The 26242-nt window shown below is 42.1% G+C and overlaps 2 protein-coding genes across 9 annotated transcripts in view; both read left to right on the top strand.

Annotated features, from left to right (window-relative positions):
• Positions 1-799: 799 nt before the first annotated feature.
• Positions 800-17982, top strand: LOC144940825 (ikaros family zinc finger protein-like). Of its 8 annotated transcripts, XM_078867296.1 has the most exons (10): positions 800-888; positions 5365-5414; positions 7217-7293; positions 7853-7915; positions 9565-9669; positions 12356-12679; positions 13667-13834; positions 14697-14816; positions 14982-15125; positions 15264-17982. In XM_078867296.1, the coding sequence occupies exons 4-10, from the start codon at positions 7876-7878 to the stop codon at positions 16130-16132; spliced, it is 1770 nt and encodes a 589-aa protein (XP_078723422.1). In that variant the 5' UTR covers positions 800-888; positions 5365-5414; positions 7217-7293; positions 7853-7875; the 3' UTR covers positions 16133-17982. The 8 variants fall into 8 exon arrangements, with proteins under 8 accessions (XP_078723422.1, XP_078723414.1, XP_078723451.1 ...); XM_078867288.1 differs by lacking the exon at positions 7217-7293 and having other exon boundaries at positions 806-888; XM_078867316.1 differs by lacking the exon at positions 5365-5414 and having other exon boundaries at positions 841-888.
• Positions 17983-21394: 3412 nt separating this feature from the next.
• The window catches only part of LOC144940819 (receptor tyrosine-protein kinase erbB-4-like), a 73405-nt gene continuing 68557 nt past the window's right edge, over positions 21395-26242 (top strand). The window contains exon 1 of the mRNA XM_078867254.1: positions 21395-21693. Within this exon, the coding sequence (XP_078723380.1) occupies positions 21612-21693 (82 nt within the window). The 5' untranslated portion in view covers positions 21395-21611. The remainder of the gene's footprint in view (positions 21694-26242) is intronic.

Here is a 26242-nt window from a genome sequence, read left to right as displayed (position 1 = left end):
GCCCCGCCCCCTTCCCCACTCTGCCCCGCCCCCTTCCCCACTCTGCCCCGCCCCCATCCGACTCTGCCCCGCCCCCATCCCACTCTGCCCCGCCCCCCTTCCCACTCTGCCCCCCCCATCCCCACTCTGCCCCGCCCCATCTCCACTCTGCCCCGCCCCATCTCCACTCTGCCCCGCCCCTATCCCACTCTGCCCCGCCCCCCTTCCCACTCTGCCCCGCCCCCATCTCCATTCTGACCAATACAACTTCTCGCCCCGCCCCTATACGCTTATTGACGCCTCGTGCTGCCCCCCCACCCGCCACCCCTCCCCCCGTCCAGACACGCCACCCCCAAGCTCCCACACTGGCCCCTCCCCTCCAAACCCCCACTCTGTCTGGCCCCGCCCCATCTAGCAAAGCCTGATGCACCTCAACAACACAATAAGCAGACCGATGTTGTCGCCTTATTCAACGTGAAAAAAAAACAAACCCAACAAACAAACCACACTATTCTTTACCACACAGCCCATCGGCGACCACGGCCTTTCGGGGAGTGAACAATTTCAGCGGCGTTCTTAATTTCACCATTCGCAAACCCTGAAACCCGTTTCGACAAACGGCGCCTCATCAGCAGTTCAGTGTCGCTGGAATCTCCACCCCGTAGAGCCCCTCCCCCCGCCCCGCCCCCTTCCACCCTCACCCCGCCCCCCGCCTCTCGTGCCGTCCCCCGCCACGCAATCCCCTTGTGCTGAGCTTCAACGACCCCCCCCACCTCGCACTCCACTTGCTCCGCCCCCTCCCCCTTTGCCACCCCACCCCCCGCGGGCCCCCCCCCCCGCTGCGCGCGCGCGGCTCGCGCTGAGCTCGGCGCCTCGGCGCGTGCGACGACGGCGGCGGCCGCCTCGGGGGTGAGCTCGGCTCGACTCGGGTCGGACTCGGGCTCAGGGGTCGGACTCGGCGCTCGGGGCTCGGGGTTCGGACTCGGGGCTCGGGTCGGGGGGGGGGGATTTCGCACGTTCGTTCCCCTGACGACCCAATGGGTCACTGTTATCATCCTCACCCATTGCCACTACCATCAACCATCCATCGGCATCGTCGCCGTTGTTGATAGCGTGCAATGAGTGCGTTTGTTGCCGTGGTTGTTTATGAGGCCGGGTTTGTCTCGTACGTGGTTGTTGGTTGGTTGGTCAGTGGTTGGTTGGTTGTGGGTGGGGGGATGAAGAAAGGCAACGCGGGGCTGGCGAGGCGAGGTGGCGGCGCCGCTCTTTGCGATGCGAGAGCCGTCGCGACGTGGTTATGTAACGTGGAGCGAGATTGAGGCCCCGTCGATTATTTGCAACGAGGTTTTGTGTGTGTGTGTGCGTGTGTTTTAGTGCTGAGCGTCCGTCGGCGTTTCTCGTTATTGTTTATGTATAGAAAGATTGACTTGCCGATGACTTGGAACGTATTTCCGGCGCTGTTGATTGCGTTCGCCGATTAATGTAAAGACGCCGATGAGGAAGGTGAGCACTGTACATGTGTAGTAGTATCTCTGCAGAGCAGGTCGGATTGAAGTGAGCAGAGGCCCGTTGAATGTAACACCAAAAGTGGACTTGTTTGTAATTGTTTTGTCGTTTAAACTCGTGTAAGTTAAAGAAGAGGTGGTGTCTTATTGACTTGTTTCTGTGTGAAAACCGGCTTCTGAGTAACGGACTTTAATCAAATGCCGGAATTGACAGCGTTCTTGAAGCCGTCCACTTGTGTAAACAGCAGGCGTTTTCGCCTTGTAAGTATTGGAGGGGGTCGCGTTAATTAATTGATGAAGTAGTGTAGAGCGATACGATAACTGCACACCGATAAGCGCAATGAGAAATAACAACACGGCCGAGGGCAGGAGGGGGGAGTCGAAACGCTCCGAACTTGGGTCACCACCACCACCACCCCCCACCACCACCCCCCCCCCACCACCACCCCCCCCCCACCACCACCCCCCACCACCACCACCCCCCACCACCACCACCCCCCACCACCACCACCCCCCACCACCACCACAAACCGCCACCCACCACCACCACCCCCCCCCCACAACCACCCCCCCCCACCACCACTCACCATCACCCCCCCCAACACCACCCCCCCCACCACCAACACCACCCCCCCACCACCCCCACCCACCCCCACCTCACCACCAATGCACACGTGTAGAGTACAGCAGAGCAAGTCGTTAGTACTTCATACTGGGGCACGTGAACGGTGCACGTGTATGTATATGTGTGTATGTATGTGTGTGTATGTATATGTGTGTGTGTAAATATAAGTTGGTACAGTGTTGTCGGGAATACTCTTTCGCAGTACAGTCTCGAGGCCAACAAGCTCGGGCTGGAGGGTTTGTTTCGGTGGCAATGCGATACGGCGATGCTTGTGATGTGTGGTGTTTTAAAAGCAACGCAAATAAGATAGTGTGGAAGGATTATGCATGTGTTTAAACGATGGGCTGTGTTGTATTATGCACCATGTACAGTGCTATAAAGTATACTGCACAGTACTGTGTTGCTATAGGCACACTGCATACAGTGCTGGAACTACTATAAATACCACGGGAACCTTGAATTATTTTAATCTGGCGGAGCAGCAAAACAAACTACTGTACAGTATAATCAGAATACTTAATGTAGTTCAACACAGACCTTATGTAGTGCATAACAGTGTTTAACTTTTATCGTAATTCTTCACCTTTAGAATGTTTCCAAACGCATTTCAACATTGCATTGGCTAATGCACTTATCCGAATGCATGCGTGCATTACCATCCCTTTAAACATCTCGCTATCGGTGTACCGTATACAGCGGTATATTCGTAGATAATGTATAGCAATTATGCACGTTTATATCCTGTGGCTATTCTAACGGTGGTCGGAGGGAGAGCCCCTGTGTGCCTTGCGATTGTGTAAGTCAGCTTTAATCATAGCCGCCGCTCCCTCGCCACGCGAATCTTCTTGGCTTTCCAATGGCTGAGCCTGCAGGGATTGATCGTGGTAACAGCGTGGTGGTTACTGTACTCGGTTGGAAGCCCACTTGTGTTGGTCTCTCGGCTCTCTCTTATCTGTTCTCATTTAATCTAAGGCTTCCCAGTTTTATCTGTCGTCTCTTTTTCGTATTATCCCGGCCGCTGCAGTCGTGTGCAGCAGTTGTGAATGCCTTTTGTGTGATAGTGTGTGTCGTAATAACAGGGGCTTGCTTGTCTGTTGCACAGAATGGCACTGATATGTTGAATATTTCCAGTTTTTTAAGATAGTCTCTCTTTCACTGTAATCGCAACCTGATTCTTTTGTGTCTGAAATATTACAGTACGGTATCTAAGACCGCTATTTAATGGTAACAATTGAGGGCATTTAATGTTTATTAAACATACTTTTGCATTATACCTCGTTTTATGCTTCAGTTTGTATTTTTTTTTATTAAAACCCGATTAAAAAAAATATTTTTCACTAAAATCACCTCTGAATGTATTCATGTAGTTATAGGGCGTGCAACCATATAAATATGCCCTTGATATTTGAAAGTAAGAGGAGAGGGTAGTACTGCAAGATAAGGCTTCTCATTCCACAATGAATATATTTTGATAACGGGCCAGGATAATTTAAAACTAGTTTAAATAACTGGGTAAAGTATATTACAATTTTTATGATTACCCAGTAAAGCCCCACTGAGTCTTAGTGATCTTTTTCAGGAGGATTCTGCATTGGGATGTATGGCCAATTTCCAGTATTTGGCATGTGAGAGTAAACCAGAGTGTTTCTTGAGAAAATCCTTGTATAGAAGGGGATAACATTCAAATGCTCTGTACAGATGAGTTCCAGAATCCATTTGCAGCCTACCATCACCTATCAATTTCGCAGTTCAAAGCCACAGCAACTCGGGCACTCTCTCATCCAAGAACTAACAAGGCTGAATCCTGCTTTTGAAATCTGATAAGATGGGGTGACTCAGTGTGGTTTGTTCGTAGACATATATTGCAGAGTTTTCAAAGTTGTGGCTGAAATAAAAATAATAAGTCCGATACATTATGCATGCAAAAGTCATGCAGAGAATTGCAAACACAAAATTAGTCAAGTCTTGGTTATCTTGTTTTAAAAAAATGGGATTTCATTACACCAAGTAAATATGAGTTTGAATTTTCTGCAATATTACATTCAGTAGACCTTATAAAAAATGATGTAAGGCACAATTTACTACAGGTTCTACTTTTAGGGAATTTGAAATTCTGACATTAACAATTTATGTTGGGTGATTGTTTTATTGCCTCAGACATATGCACAGAAACAGTCTATGAATGCAGCATGAAGGTAGAATTGACCATGGGTACACATACTTCTGATCAACTGACTCGCGAGATAACAAGTTCAATGTTATCGGCAGCATTGCAGTTGAGATGTTAATGTGTCCATTTCAATAGGTTGCTGTCTACTCTGTTTCATTCCACTGTCTTGTCTACTAAAGGCAAACACTATGCATCTTGCATGAAATGTTTACCTTTTTCCAGAAAGAAAACATACCTTCTATTATAAATACATGTGTTGTTCCAAGGTCTGTAAAACTGCTTGGTCATAGAAAGCAATGAGATGAGTGATTCGCAATAATTTTTTAAAATGCAACTTAAAATCTTGATTTGTCAACTACGAGTAACTCGGGATAAAATGCCCTGTTAGCCACTGTCTAGCTACCACCGCTCTTTGTGGTCATTCTTTTGGAATTGGTTGCTATTCTTATTTTCCCGTTGATTTCTGTTATGTACATTCAGGTCGTTGTCATCAATTTTCAGTGTGTCCCCTGAAAAGCAAAGCATGCTCAAGAGCCAAGCTAGACAGTTTCCAGGTTTTAATCACAGTGGCTGGTGTAAAACATTCAGGTTTTTTTGCTGTCTGTAAAAAAAACTGGCTTGCAAGACCTGGAATTCATTTAAGGCATTCCCATCTCTTTTCCCTTACATTCCTGACCTGAAGCCAGTTGTGCTTTTTTTCTTACCCAAACCTTGAACTTTGCTCATGCACTCTCAGTTACTTTGAATAACACTGTGTAACAAAAAAAAATGTTCCTAGTTAGTAAGTGTAATTTCCTAATTGCTTATGTCTCAAAAGTACAGAAAATGGCTATTGTTCCTCACAAACTTTGCTTTTGTGACCAGGACAGTGATATTTTTAATTTACCTATTTTCAATGAGAAAACGTGTGCATTTGTGTCTTTCGTTCAGGTAAAGTCCTGGTCACAAAAGCAAAGTTTGTGAGGAATAATAGCAATTTTATATACTTTATAGGCATAAGCAATTAAAAAATAACACTTAGTACCTAGGAACAAAAATTGTGTTACATAGTGTAATGTATACTAATTTGTCTTAATCATCATCAGGATTACCTGTCTACTGCTGGATGAAGCATCATGTCATCATCATCCTCATGGTATTGTGATGCCATAATCTGCATTGCTCCTGCACATGAACTGATCTAATCGCTCTTTCTCCATAGTGGTAATCTCGGGCATGTCTGTGTTGGCATCTTTACTCTTGGCACCAATTCCATCACCAGTCTTTTCTATCAACCATCATCCTTCTAGCAGTGTGCCTTAAATCCACTTTTCTTAATAGTCCATTTATATCTGATTTGCATTTGTTCTCTAATCCATGTATTCCTCTTTTTGTCACTCAATTTAATTCCCAGAATGCACTTTACATGCTTTGGATTAGTTTTCAGTTTTTATTTCTCTGATTCATGCGACAGTATGCACTTTTTAAAAACCTTCCTCTTTAGACACATTGGTATGTTACTCTTTTTATTATTAAATTAATTTTCCAAAAGCACTTCAGCCTACCTCTTTATTTTTACCTCTTTATTTCATAATTGTGATCCTAGTCCACCTTCAATAATCGCCTGAGATATACATGCACTGTTGTATTTTCATTTGTGTGTTATACCTTGGTTTCTCCAATTCAACTTTCGGAAATTACCTTGTCACTGTGAATAGCCTTTGTGAGAGTATATCGCCTTACCTGCCGCATCTTCTGAGACACTGCAGGACGACATGCAATACATCATCATAAAATAAGAATATAATTTAGGTGTGATCAGGACCACTCGTAAGTTGATTGTGAAAGGAAAACAAATTCAAATATCTCGTAATATTACATAAATCACTTCATTAATATGAATGTAACTTAATAATGTGAATTGCTAATTCACATGAAACAAAAATATGATTAGGTCAACCACAGACTGGCTGTAGTGCACGTTATGATGATCTGAAGCCAGCTGATGGGCTTGGTGCACTGAGAGTTATGTAATCCTTTTCCAACCACTGTCACTCCCCAAACATTGTGATCTTATGTATACTTTCTTTGATTTTTTTCACACATTCTCTTATGGAATTTCAAATCCTACTATAATCGCAGCCTGCCGGATTTTACGAACATTTCCTGTACTCGAGCCCATAATTTGTATAAATTATATGTTGCCTTATTTGATTTAACAGCAACTGTATAGTGCAATAGCCTACCATCTGTTAGTTATGAAGGACAGATGGTAAAGTTGGGTTTCAATTGACAAGCCATGACCTGCAGCTTTCAGAAAACCTACCAGTGTTTAAAAAAAATATTAATAAAATATGATGAATGTTAACTCTGAGTTAGTGGAAAAGAGAAGCGGAGAGGGGGGGGAGAGAAGTGACATGAAGAAGGGCAAGATATGTGGGGGGAATAGATGCTCGTGGGATGGCATACTTCCTGTTAATAAAGGAGAATATTTTAGAAGAGTAATATTTAAGGATAATGAAAATAATTGTATAACAGTTTAGAATTTTAGTAGTTTTCTGTAAATGTTACTTCATTTTACATGACAACACGTTGTGGCTAGAAAATCAATTGAAATCCATATTTTCATTGCATATCCACATGCTACAACTCTAAAAATGTCACTAAAGGAAAAAACATTTTTAGAGTGGTTATGAAAGCAATATTCAAATTTTATTATTGTCATTATTGGTTCAGTGAATAATGGCATTTCTTGATCATTTGTAAATGGTACATCTATATAGCTAAATGAAAATTAGATTTTTAGGGTACATTAGATCAAGTTTTCCCTGTCGATTTGTGCTTTGCATGTAGGATTACCTGAGTTTAAATGCCATAATGTCTTGCAAAAGAGTTGAGTTTTGTCTCGAATTATTGCAAATCTTAATAATAAAAACAAAATTGTAATTTTTTGTTCAGAATCGTTTGTTTCTTGCCTCCCTCGACCCGAGGGTTGGCTGCGACGGACTATCCTACACTACAGAGAACTTTCTTCGGTAATATTTGGGAGTTGAAATTAGACCTTTTCTCAAGCATGGACTTACATTTTAATTGAAATTCACGCATTTAAAGTATGTTTTACCACACAGCACATCTAATTGGAATGTAGTTAAAAGACCATCAGAAAATATAGTTACCAACCATCACTCGACATTTTCCACAGATTTTCCACATTTAATGAGAATTCTGTCTTGAGTATATTATAATTGTTTTTTCATCAGTGACTGAATGCTTTAAGAAGTGTTCATTTCTATTAAAAAACGATTACCTTTTCCATAAGTGTTACAACGTGTAGGTGCTATTTCTATTTAGTTCATATATAAAATGTTGCTGAATAATAAACTGAATGTACTCCAAAACACTAGATAGCAATAATAAAATGTACTCCAAAACACTACATATAAATGCTAATTACTACAACCAGGGATTGCTTAATGCAGATGAGTTTGCCAAATGTTTTTTAGCTTATACTGCACAGCCATTTTAATGTTAAAAGAAATAAATTATATTTTTAATGGAGGTTTATATTTTTTATTTTTATGCGTGTTTTTAAAGGCCTTCAACTTTGTGCCTTAACAATGGAAGTTGAAGGGACCAATGGACATGCACAACTTTCAGGTACTAGTCTAAAATTGCACTTTTATTGCCATCAGCAATTAAGAGTGGTCAGATTTGCAATTATAAAATCACTTTAGAAATCAACCAATTGGAATTAAGGATGTTAAAAGGGTATGATTGCCAAATATAGCTGGGATGCTATTGATTTGAAGCTTTCGTGACTGCAGGAATCCATACTCTGGTTATTTCGGTTAAGTCATGATTTATTTTATACCTACGTGACGTAACCGAAAGAACCAAAGAGTATGGGATGCTATTCTTTGATTCACCATGGCTTCATAGCTGGGATGCTGCTCTTTGCTATTGCATCGTCCAATCTAAAGGCTCATGGGGTAGTTTTGTTAACTTGTAACAGATACATCTGCAGAGAAGCTTTGTTCTCATTTGGAATCAGTTATGTACAATCAGAACTGTTTGGTGTTGGCAGAATGAAAACGGTACACTTGTCTTTCTCTGCTGCCTTATATGATGGCCACATTTTCTTAACTATTGGAGTTGGTGATCTGAATGATAAAATGGCCACAAATTATATTATTTTTATTTGTCTTTTGTACATGCAATGCACATGTTTGTTATTACATCTACACTTGCATATATATATTTATATGGAAGTCAAATTTGGCTAAAAACTATTTACACACCAACCATTTTTCTAGTAAAATATTTTTTGAGAAAATAAGTTACTATAATTGGTAAAGTTTACTCCGGAGTCTTGTCAATGTCTCAGTCTAAATTATGTATACAGTTGGTAGGACAGTATTATATCACATTAATGCATAGAAAACCATAATGTAATGTTTTAAATATTGTAACCAGGACTAATACATGGTTCCATAGTTGGCATGCCAAAATAAAACCATTATTGATGCTGTGGAAAGTTACTCATTGCCAGATAGGATTCACACATAACCTTCCATTTTTATGGATTCATGGGGACTTTTGGTGACTAAATGCCACGTAAAATGACAGCAACAAATACACAATGTCTAACTAAAAAAAACGCATCAAAAAGAAGAATCACAATGATGTTTGGCATTCCGACATTCATAACGGTACTCCTGTATGCTAAGCACATGAAGTACAACCCACAACTAGGAAATGCAGCTTCCAAGAATACCTTACAACTTAGATACCATAGTCTAGACTCGGCTTCAAGCCACAGTTATTTTGTGGGTATATTTCTTATTGTTAAAAAAGTTATAATTAATTAGTTTATACAGTGCAACCAAGTGGAAGAGGGACATTGAAATAATAGGAAATATTTTGAGAAATAGTGAAAGTTCAATAAAACATGCACATTACTATTATAGCATTTCGTGTATGCTCATGCAAAAATTATATTGCTCAGGTTCGAAAGTGAGTGTTTTATGCTAATAGTGACAAGCACACCGAGTACAAATATGCAGCTTAAGTAAATGCTTCTAAATATAGAAATATTGTACAAGCGGTATTTCTGTTCATTTAGGCTCACATGGGAGATTTTGTTTGTGTGTTATATACAACCCTACGCATGATTTCCTTATTTGAGCATCTCAGAGAACTTATACAATCAAAATGCAGTCTATTTAATACGCCGACTTTTTTTTGTTTAGGTTCTGATTTACATGTGCAATTTTTGACTTCTGAGAACTTGTTGGGTATTTTTACAGGGAGCGGGGCATCGTCTCCAGATAAAAGTTGTCTGGAATCTGGCATGGGGACTCATGCCAGCGGTCCCATCAGCCCCAGATCATCTCCAGGACATGCCGTTCACGGTAAGAGGGCTGAGTAATGGTGGTGGCCAGTGTACTTACTACTCTTGGAATGATTACTGAATGTATTATGAGAATATTCCAACATTCATTACTTCTCAGTGATCATGATCAAAGCATTTTTTGGTTGATCCTGTTGCCTATTTTATGTCACACTGTTATGCAAAGTATTTTCCAAAATACTCATATGGCATCTTAGAAAAAAAACTTTATCTTTCCATTCTGGTGCTACGTTCCTTTGCTGTTCTAAGGCAATGTGAACATTTTCTATTCCTGTGGCAGTGAATACTAATTCCATAAGATAAGCTCTGACTTCAGACCAAGAGGTGGTACAGAAGTTACCAGTCCCCGAGGTATAATAGTTGAATCGACCATGACAAGGAATTGGATTGTTTGCCTTAAGAATAGGCTTCCTAATCTTTACTCGGTGAGTTTTTTGGAGACTTAATGATACAATAAATATTGATATCATAATTAATATGTTTCTGAAAAACATTAAATGCATACAATTTTCCTGATTGTCAATATAAGCACAATATAAATAAGCGGACAATGTATCCTGCCTTCCACATAAATGTAACATTATTTTTTACAAAGCTTGGAGTGTATAATTTCATCAGTATTGTTTCAGTACAAGCAAACTGGACCAGTTTTGGGATTGTATCATCAGCAAAAACCAGTTCAGAGTTGCTTGTATTGAAATAATGCTGATAAAATTAAGCACTCCCAGAAGGCCCTGTGGCTGATGTGATGTGTATAAATACTTGATATCTTACATGGAGGGATAGATATATTAAGGAGACGTATTGTCTGCTTATTTATTTTGTTATTAATGTAAACACGTGTACTGGAAAATCCTCATCAAAAAATAATATCTACAATTACTGCGTAATAAATATTACCCAAATTGTAATGCTTTAAGACAATACCTCGAGGTATGTGGTTGCTATGGTGCTATGTACCATATAACAAAAACAAATGTTCCCATGCCCTTTTGTGGTTTGGAGATGTCGTGTATAACACATTCTACATTTGAGTATATATGTCCCAGCAGCTGGGTGATTTGTGGGCAGATATAATTGTATAGGCATACAGCTATCATGGTTAAGGATGCAAATGGAGAAGATGACTTGGTCACTAATCTGGGCGACACCATCAACTTTCAGAGGCTTGAAAAAAGTTGCTTAGACGTGTAGGTTGTATTTAAAGGTTCTCTGTATGTTAACATGTCAAATATTTTTAAGTGATTTCGATATACAGACAACCATATCCCAATAACATTTTATATAATTTAAAACGTATTCATATTCTCATAAGCAATTTAGAGAATTACAATATTGTTATAAAATCAAATTCTGCCAGGAATGGTATAATGTTGGTGTTCTTTAGCTATACAGTACATTTAACACATGGGATTATGTGGGTGCTATGTTAAGGGAATACATTTAAAGCAGCTTACCACAGTAGTTTTTACGCATAATGTTGTTTTCTTTAGCCTTCTCGTCCACTTTAAGATGCATTCCCGCAAACCGTTTCCACTTTCCCTGCAGCTCAAACTCGCTCCTCTTTTTGCTGGCACTGCGGGTTTTTTTTTCTCCAGATGGCTGGTTGTACTATTTTTGCGCATTCATGGTTTACTGTGACATGGAATAAATATCAATGTTAAATAATAGTATAGATAACTATTAGTAACATAGCCAATGCAGTTACTGATATTTGTTCTTTTGTAATGATACAAAGTTTGAAAAGAGGAAAGAAATTTAGCTGAACTTTGTAATTATTTTAAGAATATTTTTAAACTTTCCTTTATAACCTGTCAACAAGGCATAATTGAGTCCTATGTTGTGCTAGAATTATATTTAGCTGTTGTGTAGAAAATGAGACAGTTGTCTGCAGAAACGGGTAAACATTTTTAAGAAGTCTCCATAAAATTGATTTTCACAAGGTTTGTCGTAGAAGGGCAAGTATACATTTACTAATGGATTTTTTGGTCTAAATGTGAAGATAGAATGTTCTGTCTGAACCATCCTATTGCTAAAAATGTCATCAGCTCCTTTTTTTTCGAAAAAAACTAATTTTAAAGGTCCATAAAAGGGCCAATTCAGTGTTTCCTTTTGGTGAAATTTCTCTTCACTAGGGCTGTGCAGTTTATGAGTACAATCATTTTGATGCACTGCATTTATCTCAAGGCCCTAGTAAACACTAAAATATTGCTGTGAGTTTACATTTCATCCGGTGGTTATTGTTGTTAGTGGCCATAACATTTTCTGTAAAATGGTCCAGTTCTAAATAAATAACAGGCCAAAAGTTTAGGACACAAGAAGCATATCTTTCACTCTTGACCTGCCCTTAATTGGCATGCGAAGCATGATCATGGACATAAAGCACTAGTGGTGTTTCTGTGGATACTGCAGTATTTTGTGGGTTTTTGCTTGCACAGGTACTGAGATTTAGCACTTATCCAAAGGCATTGTATTTTGTAAGCAGGATGAACTTTAGTTTCTATAAAAACATGTTGAGTAATAATTGTATAGTGAACCCTCAAGGTGCTGCACTTGTGTATATTGAACATAACATTTCTCAAAGTGGACACTATTAACTTGAAGATTATAAAGTAAAAAAAATCCCTTTGTCTAGCCAAGCAAGTGTACTTTTTTTTAAAATAGGCATTGCTATCATCCTTGTCCAGGAAGCTCGGTGAAAACAGAAGTTATCAGCAGTGGTGGGGAAGAGGAGGAGGAAGAAGAAGTGGAGGGTGTGCATGCGCAGGATGAACTGACCAATGGGATGGAGGATGCGGGCTGCCATGAGGATGGAAAGCCAGATGGCTACGGGTCCATGTTGGGCTGTGGCGCATTAGATGAAGGCAGCGAGGAGAGAGGGCACTTTGGGTCACCAGGGGAAACGAGACGATTTTCAAGTGGCAATGGCAGCAGCAAGTTGGCATGCGATGTGTGCGGCATGGTGTGCATTGGCCCCAATGTTCTTATGGTGCACAAGCGCAGCCACACTGGTGAGAATGGCTGAATGTGAATATGTTACACAACTTAATCATAAGCAACTGACAAGTTTTGTTTTGATTGTATGTATAGTAAAACATTTCAAAATAGAGCAATGGAAAATTTGGCTTTCATGAAAATGTTATCATTGTTTGTATTCGCACAAAAACCATGTACATGCATAACCCTTTTGTAAGCCATTGCTGGACGAGCGGCCTCCCCATGCCATGCAGGTCATATTTTAACGTATTGGCGGTATATCAGTGCGCTTTATAAAATAAAATCGCTATAATTATTTATTTTCCTGCGATTCGCCACCCCGGTCAGAAAATATTATGGGGTGCGGCAAAATCAGTTGTCGTGATGTCAATGCAGTCGAAGACAAATGTTATGAGCAGCTGAACATGAAGCTTCACAGTCTGTTGGCACATAGCACTCAGCCTGATGACGATTGTCTCCGTGTTCAAAAGGCATATTTGACTCATGCTCGAGGCTTGGTCGGACGATTCCTGGATTAATTTCCGGAATAATTTCTTGGCAGACAGTGGTATCTTAAAGATTGACTCATGTCGCACATTTTAATGGGAAAGGCGCTGCTGAATCTAAGGCAACTTCTGATGCAGAGTCAGCAACTCAGTAAAGGGCAGCAGTGGCATTGTCAGACTTTTATGAGGATCGGTGTGTCACGCTGCACCGGTGTACCGCCAATTCGTCAATTTGACAATACTTTACTATAATAGTGCAGGTTGGTGAAGGCAGGGAACATAAATATTGGAGTATGGTACAATACAACAATTAATTTACCTGCACTGCCTGCAGCTGACAACATGGCCTTTAATGGTGGTCACTCAGCCAAGCACTACCCAGGCTCGACCCTACTTAGCTCCCTAGATCTGCAAGGAATAAAAACATCGAAGCAAGTATTTCATGTTAGTAGTGGTCTCATTGGAAAAAAAAAATCTTGATTTATAATGTGGGGATGAATCGTGATCTGCATGCAGGTGAGCGTCCTTTCCAGTGCAGCCAATGTGGTGCCTCATTTACACAAAAAGGGAACCTGCTGCGCCACATCAAGCTTCATACTGACGAGAAGCCGTTCAAGTGCCACTTGTGTAGCTATGCCTGCCGTCGAAGAGATGCTCTGATGGGCCACCTTCGTACGCACTCAGGTATGACGACATATCCTTTCTTTATATATTCGCGTGTACTTTACACTCATTTCACGTCCGTTGAAGCTAATAAAGTGATATCTGAAATTTGTTTGGAAACAATATGTTTAACCATGTAATGAAAAAGGATTTGTTGAAAATTTGGTTTCAGTGAGTCTTTATCCACCCGTCATTTTAAACCTTTTTCTCCATCGTAATTTATTAAAAATTTTAGACTTATAGTTCACGAAAAAAAACGTCATCTTCATGGATGTACGTTTAACTTTCTCACCGTCCATAGCTAACGGTGCTAATCGGAAATGCGGGAACATTTTTCTGTAGTGCAGTTTTATACGTTATGGTAATTTCATGTTTATACTTTAACTAGCTTTATTACCTGACTTCGCCCGAGACTTGGTGGGGGGGGGGAGGATGTGTGACGTCAGCAGGCACACACTGCGTGACGTTGCTGTATGCGGGTGACATCACAGATGTGACGTCACCGCTCACTTGCCGTGCAAAATATATTCATTATTGCACCCCCCCCCACATTGTGTCCAGTCTGGAAGCTACCCACGTGCCAAATTTCAAGTTTGTTGCATGTTGGGAAGTATGCTAAACATTTCGAACAGACACATTCACAAATTTCCCTTTTTTATATATATAGATGACACCTCAAGGTTATTTGTAATGAAACGATGCAATGGATTTTACAGGGACATTAAAAGAGGGTTGGATGTGTTTTCTCCAAAAAGATTAACCAAGTAACAAATTATATATATATTACTATAGTTTCCGTAGAATCTTGACACCTATATTCGTTCCTATATAAAGTTACTGGAAGTACTAGAAGACACCATACTGCCCCTTTTTCTCTCCACAGTTGGAAAGCCATACAAGTGCAGCCACTGTTCACGCTGCTATAAGCAGCGCAGCTCACTAGAAGAACACCTGGAGCGTTGCCCTGCATACCAGCAGCAGCTTTCTACCAGAAATCAAGAAGGTACACGATTTTACTTGGATGTGTAAATGTTTAATATTAAAGCGACAATAATTCCACGATGCCTATGCCATTTGAGTTGTATAAAGTCATTGTTAGTGACGAAATGATTTTACAAAACTGACCTATGACACTTTTGTTAACGGTCAGTTTTGTGATCTGGTTCAGCAGACGCAGACATTAGGGTCCATTTGGATCAGCCGGTTGCTGACGGGTTACTGGAGGCTGGTTCAGACAGAATACCCCTACCGGACCAGCTGCCAGGCAGCTTCTTGGCAAAACGCAAAAGCTCCACCCCACAGAAGCTCTTTAGTAAGCATGATTTTGTTTTTACTTAACATGCAATACTTGAAGTTTATATTATACATAGTGATTTGTTTACTTATGTAATAATGATTTGAGTTAAAAGCATATTCCTATTTAAAGATTTTTCTTGATGTTTATTTGCAGACCAGAAGCGTCATAATTTGGATTTATCTGATATTCGCTGTGAACAAATGGTAAGCTCGGATCAAAATGAGGCACCTCATTGTGTGGAACAAGCAATGTCTACATATCTCGGAGTCAGGCCACTGTTGTCGCAGTCACCTTCACTGCAGCCTTTGGTCTTACACAGCAGTGAAAGCAATCGCATTCAGCCTCCATCTCCAAGCCTCGCCATCCCGAACCCTCCCAACTCAATAGAAGACTATGCACCAGTAATTGGTGCGGTCTATTCTCATACAGTGGGCCAGCCAAGCCCTAGGAGCCAAGGATCACCCCTTCCAGGGCATGGGTTCCAGTCGTCCGGCAGACAGAAGGGCACATCGGAGCAACGATTGCCAAGAGACAGAGCATCTCTGGGGTTTCACGGTAGAGCAACAGCAGCAGTGGCGTCTTCGCCCAGCAATAGTTGCCCCGATTCCACAGACACTGAGAGCAGCCACGACGAGAGAGGCCGACGTCTGTTCCAAGGCCAAGCTAATTGCAGCACAGGTCAGTCAAGAACCGGAAACTCCAGTGCCACGCAAGATGCAGCAAGTACACCAGCGAGGGAAGATGTGCCCCAGCTACAAGAAGGGGGAGGACAGCCAAGGCCACCTGCCTCGGAAGGAGGGTTGGCCTATCGGGTAATGGGGCCTGATGGGGAATACATGAGGGCATACAATTGTCTGCACTGTCAGGTGATCTTTCTTGACCACGTGATGTACACTCTACACATGGGCTGCCATGGCTTCCGTGACCCTTTCGAGTGTAACGTGTGCGGCCACCGCAGTCGAGATCGATACGAGTTTTCTTCACACATTATCCGTGGAGAACATATTCGTACGATTGAGTAAGCAAGAATGGGAAATTGCACTAATATGACAAAGTGTGCACCAAGGAAAGGGTCTGGGGATTGCTCAAAGAGCATGGTGAACCTGTTTACACAGGGAATGGAGAAGTTATTGCTTTCACCCTCATGACATTTATTAAAATGCAAATTTTGGATAGCTGCTTTGTTTTGAAAGACATCTTAAGCACTTTGAAGCAGTTTCTAATGGATTGGAACTGAGATAATGTTTTTGTAAGATTTATGTGAACTTATATGGATTGTATTTGAAAACAATGGTTTAGTTGATATAATGATCAAGATTAAGAGTTTCATGAAGCTTCAATAGAAGATGTACTTTTACGTTGCAAATATAGCCTAGTTTTTAAAGTGATTATTAAGTAAAAGAAAAAAATACCACAGTAAAATCAAAATATCCCATTGTATTTGTTACCATTCTAATAATGAAACATAGTAGACTATGTCGCTTAAAGTGAGCCAAATTTTGTGTTGTATACAAAAATACTTTTAAATCCGAAGAATGAAGTGATTATTGTTATGCACATCTTTGTGGACAAACCTTTGGAGCACATTTTAAAACCTGTTTCATTGAAATTGTATTCCTTGATATATTGAGGGCAAAATGTACTTCTACTAAACATTTCGCCACTGTTTGGTTTCTAAATATTTCAGCAATGACGTGGGGCTCCATTTCTGCTTGTAATCATGTGCACATTTTGTATTCAAATACTGTACTTTGAACCATTATTTTTCTGGTTGCTCTGACAATGCTAAACTGTTAAGTTTAGCCACTGCATAAATGGTTTTGGTTTGCCACTAAAATATAATACAGTACATCCTGCTAAGAGTGATCTAAAGCATGGTGACCGTAAAAAAAAAAATCTTTATTTTGATTGTGAAAATGGGGATCAAACATGCCAGTCATAAACTACCAAAATATTGTGATTGGAACTGTTGTAGTTGCTGACTGGCAACAGTTGGTGCTATGACATGAATTATTGACATTTCTATAATGCCTTTGCTAACCTCTGCTGGCCTTTAAATATTGAGTAGTACCTTTCAGTGAAATGGCTGCTTAGTAAATCGCTAGCTTGCATTTTTACTTGCATGTCAACTATTTCTGGGCTGTAAGACAGTGCTATTGAAAATTAATGGTAATAAAACTGCAAAAATGCACTTTTTAGGTTCAGTAACTAAGTGTTTGTTTATTAGTTGGCTAGTGATAGCTGGCGCTTTGAATGTTGAATAGTTATTTTTACATAAAAAAGATTTCTAAGTAAAATCATCAGTTATGTTTAAAAAATGTTGATGTATCTACACACCTATTTGGGAGTTATATTCTGGCATAACATTTGCAGCAATGATGGGGGTACTTTAGACTCGTTTTGTTGACCAAAAGTACTGTGTGATTTGAAGGCACTTTATGATATTTTGAACGTTTGATGCATTCTTATGGAACATTTCCCCTTTAAAATATTGAAGTCAATACCGAATGAAGGCTCTCTATGTATGTTGTATACTGTATTTCAAACTATATTGTGCTGGGATTCTTGATTGTAGGCCTGAACGTTTTTACAGTTGTATTTTAAGTGATGTATTTAGTGAAGCTGAACGAATGATGGGGTTGTATACGATTGATTTCTACAATGCAAAAGGCTTTAGTAGAGACGTTGACTTTAAGGCGTTTTGACGGTCTTTGCTTTCCCGCCAAACATACTGCTCCAGTTCTCGCTGCTGTCGCTTGTTTTTATTATTGCAGATTTTGGTTATTTATAGGAAACATATTTTTTCAAAAAAGGCTGAAAGTGTGGTCGACTAATTATGCTAATAAACAAATCGTTGAAAAACATGTGAAAATGCCCGAAATAATGTTTGACGTTTATTGGCAATGCCAGTTTGTGCGCGGTAGGTGGCGCTGTTTAGTTTTGTAAGCGGTCGATTCAGTTGCCATTTGTGCGTACCTATCATGGTTTAACTAATAAATTTCAACGCAATCTTACATCATAAAGCACACAACTAGCTAGCAGTGGATACCTATACTTATATAAGTGTCTTTCAAAGTGCTAAATGTAAGAATCTGGAGACCTCTCAATACCTCCATGAGTGCTGATTAGTACCCCCCCCCCTACTAAAGCGGTGCTTTTGGCACAAATAGTAACACTATGTAACACCATTTTTGCTCCTGGGTAGTAAGTGTCATTTTGTAATTGCTTATACCAAAAAAGTATAAAAAATGGCTATTATTCCCCACAAACTTTGCTTTTGTGACCAGGACGGTGATATTTTGAAATTTAGCTATTTTTAATGAGAACATGGGCGAATTTGTGTCTTTTCGTTCACATAAAGTCAGAAAAAACCCAACATGAATCAAAATTAACATTGATTTATACTAAAGTAATGCAAAAATGTATACAAAATATTTAGAAGTGAGTAGGTTTTAAATCCTTTATATTAAGTTCACTTGCTTGCTTGCTTGCGCGCTTACGACCATGCAAATCTTTCGGTCGTTTTTTAACCCATTTCCCGTGATCCAATCGAGCTGACATTTTGCACACAGACTCGTTGTGCGTGACAATTTCTTTTCGTGACATTTTTTTCCCCAAATTTTACACTTTTTAGGTAAAAAACAATTATATTTAATTACCAATTGCTTAATGGTGGCAGGCAATAATCTGACCCATAGGTGGCAGCCATCTCAAGCCAGAGGACGAGAGGACTCTAGCCGCCCGTTTCAAAGACCAATGTGGGCTGGGTTGTGGCCAATTGAACACGCATTTAAAGGATTTATAGTGAAAAACTTTGTTTTTACGGGTTAATTTTTCGAGATGTACGATGACACTAAATCACTTTCACGAATCAGCCCCCCAAATGTAGTCTCCCATCATGTTCTGGTTATACTGTCCTTGGTAGTGGCGTTCAAAGTCCAGTATATCCTGGTGGAAGCCCTCCCCTTGCTCCTCCGAGTACGCTCCCATGTTCTCTTTGAATTTATCAAGATGAACATCAAGGATATGGACTTTGAGGGCAATCCCAGAGCCCATTGTGCCGTAGATCTTCACCAGTCTCAACCAGTTCCACATAGTTTTCGACCTTGTGATTGCCCAAGAAGCCACACATCTTAGCAGATGCTTCCACAGACATAGCAAAATGCGTCTACTGAATGCTTGCAGCCTCTCGATGCCATCTCAGAAAAATGCAGATATATATCCACGTAGGCAGCTGGAATTAAACTGAACTGGTGGGCTTAAGGCCCCTGTATTTATATTACTATTTATATTATTGGAAAGTTCTAGAAGTTACTCCAAGTTTACTCAGCACTGAATCTATCTGGAATTTTCTGGAAAATAGGGAAATTTCTAAATATCACTGTCCTGGTCACAAAAGCTAAAGTTTGTGGGGAATAATAGCCATTTTCTGTACTTTTAAGACGTAAGCAATTAGGAAATAACACTTACTCCCCAGGGACAAAAATTTAAAATAAATTGTTACACTGTCATTTATTTCCGCAAATCGTGAATGTAAATCAATGGGACACGCTTAAGTCGGCTTGTACAAAGAACGTCCAACACTCGTGACTTGTTGAGTAGCCAGAGATGAATTTCTGACTCGACGTTTCTCGGAACGCTGCGTTACCTGCTTGGTGTAGGGTATAGGGCATTACGACTTCGATACAAGCCTCCAAGGTGCGCGTATCCACAACCATCTTAAATTATGTGAACCCTATATTCGTACAATCCTATGCACAGGTTCATGTTTAGCATGTAACCAGCACTGCCCATGCACGTGCGCACTGTGACGTCATCGCGCTCAGGTGTGCGCGATGACGTCCCCACCAGTCAGCCACCAGCCAGCAAAACTAAAAATGTTTTCATCGTAGGAAAGGATAAATAAAGCGAGATGGATGTGGCGTGCCATTTTCCCATGACAGCGTTCAAGACTTTGCCGGCTGAAATGAGGCAAAGTCGGTAACAATCGCCGAATCGCGACACGGTACAGTTTAGCGGGCTGCATTTTGCACATCCTATCTGATTTCATGCTCTGCTCAACGCGTGCACCATAGCGGGGCAATGGAAAGAATGCAGCCACTAATCGCCACTATCGTTCAGAAATATGCGAGGTCTCCCGTGAAATGCGCGTCGCACTTTCTCGACACAAACGGCTCCTCGTGCAGTCAGACCAACACTCCCCCCCCCCCCCCGACTGGACATCTGCGAAAAAGGAGCTTTATAGCTCATCGGATTCCTCCATCATAAATATTGCACACCTGAGCACGTGCGCCGTAAAGGGATAGCAGAAAGGTCCCACTGTGGCGTCGCCTTCCCATTGGCTGCATGACCCTCATGCATGAATAATCCCTCAATATTTCACGAAGTCTCGCGACACAGCGCCAAGTTGTGAACAACAACTTTACCACGGATTAAAATCTCACTTACGTTGTTTTTCTGGATTGCTGGTAGACGAGTAAACAGTAGCCACAGCCTTCGCGAAATGTATACCAGGTCTGGAAATGGGAATACATTCAGAGCATTATTCAGAATCAGAATATTTATTGTTGAGGAATCCGATGAGCTGTGAAGGTCTTTTTTCCGCAGAACTCGTAGATGATTCCCCCCACCACCACTCGATCTGAGGAAGAGGATGTCTGTGCGTGTCTGTGGGTCGATATAAAGCTGCTGCAAGAGGGTATTTGGCCTACTCTTCCACGTTGGCCAGGCATCTTGGAAGAGGTGGGTATTCTCGTACCCAAACTTTACCCCACTCCAAGGGAACCTGCCGAGTGCCGGATCGACTGTGGCGCTTCAATGGTGTTAATGATGGGTGGACACAGGCGAGATGGATGTCATACATGTGTCATTTTTTTAGGTTGCCGCGCCAGGAGATCGAAACGGCGAATGTCTGGATTGCAAGATTAGTGTTTCTTCCCATCACACCACGGGAAATCGTCGATTTAAATCGCGCACACGTGCATATGCAGTACGCATATCCAACGCGGTTTAAATGTTGCAATTAACTTTGAGGCCACTGCTTTGGGGGGGGAGAGCGAAGCTCCCAAGAGGTTGGGGGGCAACTCAGCACGTGGGCGTTCCTCTCCTCCGCTCGCTCGCTCGCTCCCTCTCTCTCTCTCTGGCGTTGGTGTTTGCCAAAGAGCGCCTCCACCACAGTTTTAACACTGACGTGCGGAGGTGGGGGGGTTGTTACGAACCCCGCAGCCTATTGGCCACGGCGCCTGGGAGCGACCGAACGTCGCTTTTCTCGCTGCAGCCTCCGAAACACAACGTACTCCTCCCCCTCTGCGTGTCCCGGCGGGGACCCTCTCTAACTTTCCACAACGCCCCCCTTCATTTCGGAGTTGCTGCTGCTCGTGTTGCCATCAGTGGTTTTGTTGCTTAACCTCGACCCTTGCGTTAACCCGGAGGATAAGTTAAACCGTCTTAACTGGTGTGTGGTCGGTGATTTATGCTGGTGTGCAACCGTCGACGAACGAAATGCGGTCGATGCTCTGGAGAATGGGAGTGCTGCATCTGGTCTGTGCATTGGCGTCTGTCGGAAAGGTGCACTCGCAGATAGGTGAGTGAGCGCGAAGTCGAGCTTGTTTTTTGTTTGTTAAAAACTTCTGCTTGTTGTGAGACTTCGCAGAAGGAAGAGCTGTCGGTTCTTCCCCATACGACGACGTGCGTGTGCGTTCCCCCTCTCCTACCACACACCGCACGCAGTGTCGTGTGAAGGAGCCGAGTTGAAAGTCCGTGCAACATTCACGTATGCTGGCAGTAAGCATAGACCGCACGAGGGCTTCGTAGAGCGCTTGCGTAAATTCCACTGCGTAGGTTTGTGCCCAGAATCACGTCAAATTGGATGGCTCGCGTCAATGATTTACGAAAGAAAATCGTTCGAAACAGCGGGGTCTTATTTCTGTAAAATGTCAGGTCAGAAGAAGCCTCCTGTGTGTGATTGGTAATTGATTATTAAACCCTTAAGACAGGTACTTGCCTTGTACACCATTGACGTGATATTCTGAAGGATCATTGCCCGAAACGTCGCCTGTGTGTGCTACATGTGCTTCCCTTCCAGGCCAGTGTTATTACTACTGTGGAGTTTTTTGTGACATGGTGAGATATTAACTACCTCGCCTGGTATACACGAGGTCATGGGTTCGATTCCGATCCTGACTGACACCTGCATATTTGGAGTTTGCATGTTCTCCCCGTTGTTGCGTGGCTTTTTCTCCCAAGTCCTGCGGGTTTTCCCTTAACATTTAGAATCAAATGCGTTTAAATTAGTATTTGGCTGCTATACATTTCCACACAGTTATTATTTGTGATAGTCAGGTATCTTCTTACAAAAAGAGCTACATGGCTCAGTGGGCCTTACCTTGTAAAATAAAATACGAACAAAAAATGTTTCATTTGTTCTGCTGCAGTGTCCCCACACAACGTTATGCATCCTTCCTGTGTGTACACCTGTTGCGGTAAGCGTAACGATGGCGTGCAAACCTCTTTACCTTGGCCGTGCAAAGGTGTCAAAAAAATAAAACCCTGTCGCGTGCCCTTTTTTTGACACCGCATTCGCCTCCCTGTTGGTGTGAGACTAAAAGGGCTTGTTGTTGTGTTGCGAGCGAGCGAACCACGTTGAAGGGAGAAGACGTGTTGTGTGGGTGGCGTAACTCTTTGGTTCTTTCACGTAGGTATGAAATAAATTAAATCACGGAGTTTCGATTGCAACACAAGCAACAACATTTTCTTGCTGTGGTTTTACCACCTGATGATGATTGCTTGTGTTGCAATCGACACGTCGTGATTTTATTTATTTTATGCCTACGTGACTTTACCGAAAGAACCAAAGAGTATATGGATCCCTGCAGTCACGAAAACTTCAAATCAAGATTGGGTGGCGTTCGTGTCACGCCTAGCGCAGGTATGGGGGCCCACTCCAGGCAAGGACTGTGACCCCCATCCCCCCCCCCACCAGTTCTCTCAATTTGCCGGTCACGTTGACTTGCTTGGGTTACCATTACTCTTTCTCTGGAGTAAAACACGTGTGTGTGTGTGTGAATGTGATCGATTTGTATTAATTTATTGAGACCTGGTACGCGTTTCGGGGCGGGGGGGGGTTGCGTTTTACTTTCTGGAGCGTCTTATAATTCGGATAATATTGTCAAGCATAAACAGGCGAATCCTTTCTTCTCACGACTTTGCATGCGTGCACATTCGGTTCCCCAAAACAAAAATAACACCGGGTGTACTCAATCCTTGCCGTGCGTGCGTGATGCTGGTAAATATTTTTCGAGTGAGCTTTGGAGCTCAAATTCAATATTCCGAACTGCGCTAGACACAGTGTCTCTCTCACTACGCCGCCGCCTATTCCTCTCTCGGAGTCTCTCCCTCTCTCTACGCCGCCTCCTCTTCCTCTCTCAGAGTAATCTCGGCTGCCTGACTAAGCGAGTCGGTTCAGTTTTTTTTATATGAGGGAACAACTTGTACGAAACCACGCCGTGCCACATTCCGCTGCTGAAACGCGGCCCCGCGACGCGACTGCGGGGCCAGACAAGTTGTCATAAAGCTTTGGACGCCTCTGAACCGTGGGCATCCATTAGCCGTCTTTATTTCGACTGAGTTCCACCTGCAGTGAATGGGCGAGGGCGTGTGGGAGAGGAGGGGGGAGTGGTGACTGGGACGGAATCATCTGTATTCACGTGAACATGTTACAGCTTTTTTGTTGTCAATCCACTATTGGATGAGGGCCGCCCCATGCCGTGCGTTATTTTGACCATTACATTGCACTTCACCAAGTCGTTCAGTGCGGGTTGGTGAAGGTGGGCAGAACTGAGGTGGGAGCATACAAGTCGAGTCCAATTAAACCATGGACATTCTGCATTCATCTCTGCTGCCCACCACGTACACCCTCCCACCCCCCGCAAGCCCCTTAACGACCTGTTTGTACAATTATTAAAAATATAATTGAATAATGGTCCAAGCATTTTTCAGGCTCAACCTGCTTAACTTCTGAGATCAGACGAGATAGGTCATATGCCTGCGAGGTGTGTACAGTGCTAGATGTAATCAAAGGCTTTGATGAGTAATTGTACTGTGTTATTACACAACGCGTTGCCTCTTGTGTCGGACAAAAAGCACGCGTATCTTTTGCCGAGGGATGTTCATGATGCAAGACTGCACGCACCTGCCCTTCATGCTTTTGATCAGAGCGGATATTGAAAATATAGTGAGGGATATTGTTTACTTTCCTTTTCTGTAACCAAATGAATCACTATCACAGTCTCCGATGTCAGCTGCGTTCGTCCAATTTCAGTATACTGTATTAACCGAAAAACTGAAAGTGCGCAAAGAAGCGTGGAGAGATGATTGCCTGGGATCACATTGGGAGATGGCACATGGATTAGAGCGCTGAAGCAGGTTAAATACATAATTCAAGCCGTTCAGAACAGTAAGAGGGCTTGGACATGACACATCACCACTGGAAGCGATTATGGCGGATGGGCAAGAATAATGGTGGATTGGCAGCCAATGAATGTGACGAGTCTGAGAGGATGTCTAGTTGTGAGATTGAGCCTTCATGGAATCAGCTTGTGTGCAAGTGCTCGGTGGATTATTACATTAGAGGATCATGGTAGATGGTAGCAGCTTGGGAAGGCCTTCATCCAGCAGTGGATTGGCCATCGCTGCTGATGATAACGATGACTACAGCTTTGACAATGAACTGCCTGTACATATCTAGGGAGAGAAGTAGTGTCTGTATGCGTGCATGGAATTGGTAGTCACGAAGCAGCTGTTCTTATTTAAAGTGATTAAGGAATACAGTACGGCGTCTGTTAATAATGTGCCAAGGAATTGCTGGACACTTTCCACCAATCTAATGAAAAAGAGCAGTTATTTTAGCTACGTAAACTGTTAATCTGTGAGGTAATATTGTTCCACAGGGCAGACAGCACAAACTGAACTCTCACCACAATCCCCACTTCCAGTTGCCCTCTGCTCATAGCCACGTAAACACATCCCAGTATCTCCAAGCTATCACGTGCCATGTGCTAACCCAGCCAGTCAGAATATTGTTTGTAAAATGTTGACGACACAGGGCCGATGTCTGCCAATGTGAAAACTGCAGTGGCGAGTTTTTCTATGTTTAGTGTGTTGCCCTTAGCACGGTTGGGTACGTGCGGTGCGAAAGAGGTTCTACATACATACATCAGTGTCTGTGTCAACAATACACTCATCCACAGCAATTTCAGTGACTTACACTGGGACTGCCGTGAGACTGCTACAAATGGGATGACATCGGAGTGATCAGATCATTCAAACGCAGCAGAACCGCAGGTGTTGCACTGACATCTGTTAGATTAAGCGACGTTACATTGCATAACTGTCAGAGATGGCGATGGCATGGGTAGGTCTTCATCCAGCGGTGGATTGATCAATTGCTGCTTATGATGATGATGATGATGAAGTTGACATTAGCTAGGCGAATGTCAATGGTTTTGAAAATGCAATTTAAAATCAACACGCTTTCCCAGTACTTTAACAAGAATGTTCGTAGAGTGTGAGGTGAGAATGTGACCCTTGTATAGGTAAACGAATTTGTTATAGTCATTGTTAACGTGAGCATTGTATGCAAACGGATGGAATACTGTATTTGTAAAATAGTGGACTAAGCTGTTAAATATACTAAATAAATCATGCATATTTGTTTAGCTTATTAATTCGAGGAAACAAATACCACTCTTGCTTGGTTAATGTTTGCACGTGAAAAGCTTTCTAGTATATATAATACTCAAACGGTTTGGCTTAGAAATTGAACACAATGTAGCAGTATACTATGGAATAATAGCCTGTGATAGCAGTGTACGTGCGGGGGGTTACACAGGTGTGTCCCTTCCATTCAGCTGAGTGGCACAGGTAAACAACAGCCGACCTGGAAATACCGTGATGTGATTAAACCAATAATGGGTGGTGGGGGTGAGGGTGTCTGTGTTCCGTTCCTGAGCATCGGGGGTCATTTGTTACTTTTCTGGGGTCGCACAAACGGGTTTCTGTTTGGCTGTATTTACCTGTGTTGACCCCAGACTGACCCCCGGCATGAGATGTAATGTTCCCAGCTGAAAAGCCCA

The sequence above is a fragment of the Lampetra fluviatilis genome, chromosome 2 (assembly GCF_964198595.1).
Source record: "Lampetra fluviatilis chromosome 2, kcLamFluv1.1, whole genome shotgun sequence".
In the NCBI taxonomy this organism is placed as follows: domain Eukaryota; kingdom Metazoa; phylum Chordata; class Hyperoartia; order Petromyzontiformes; family Petromyzontidae; genus Lampetra; species Lampetra fluviatilis.
This window is presented reverse-complemented; position numbering and strand designations above follow the sequence as displayed.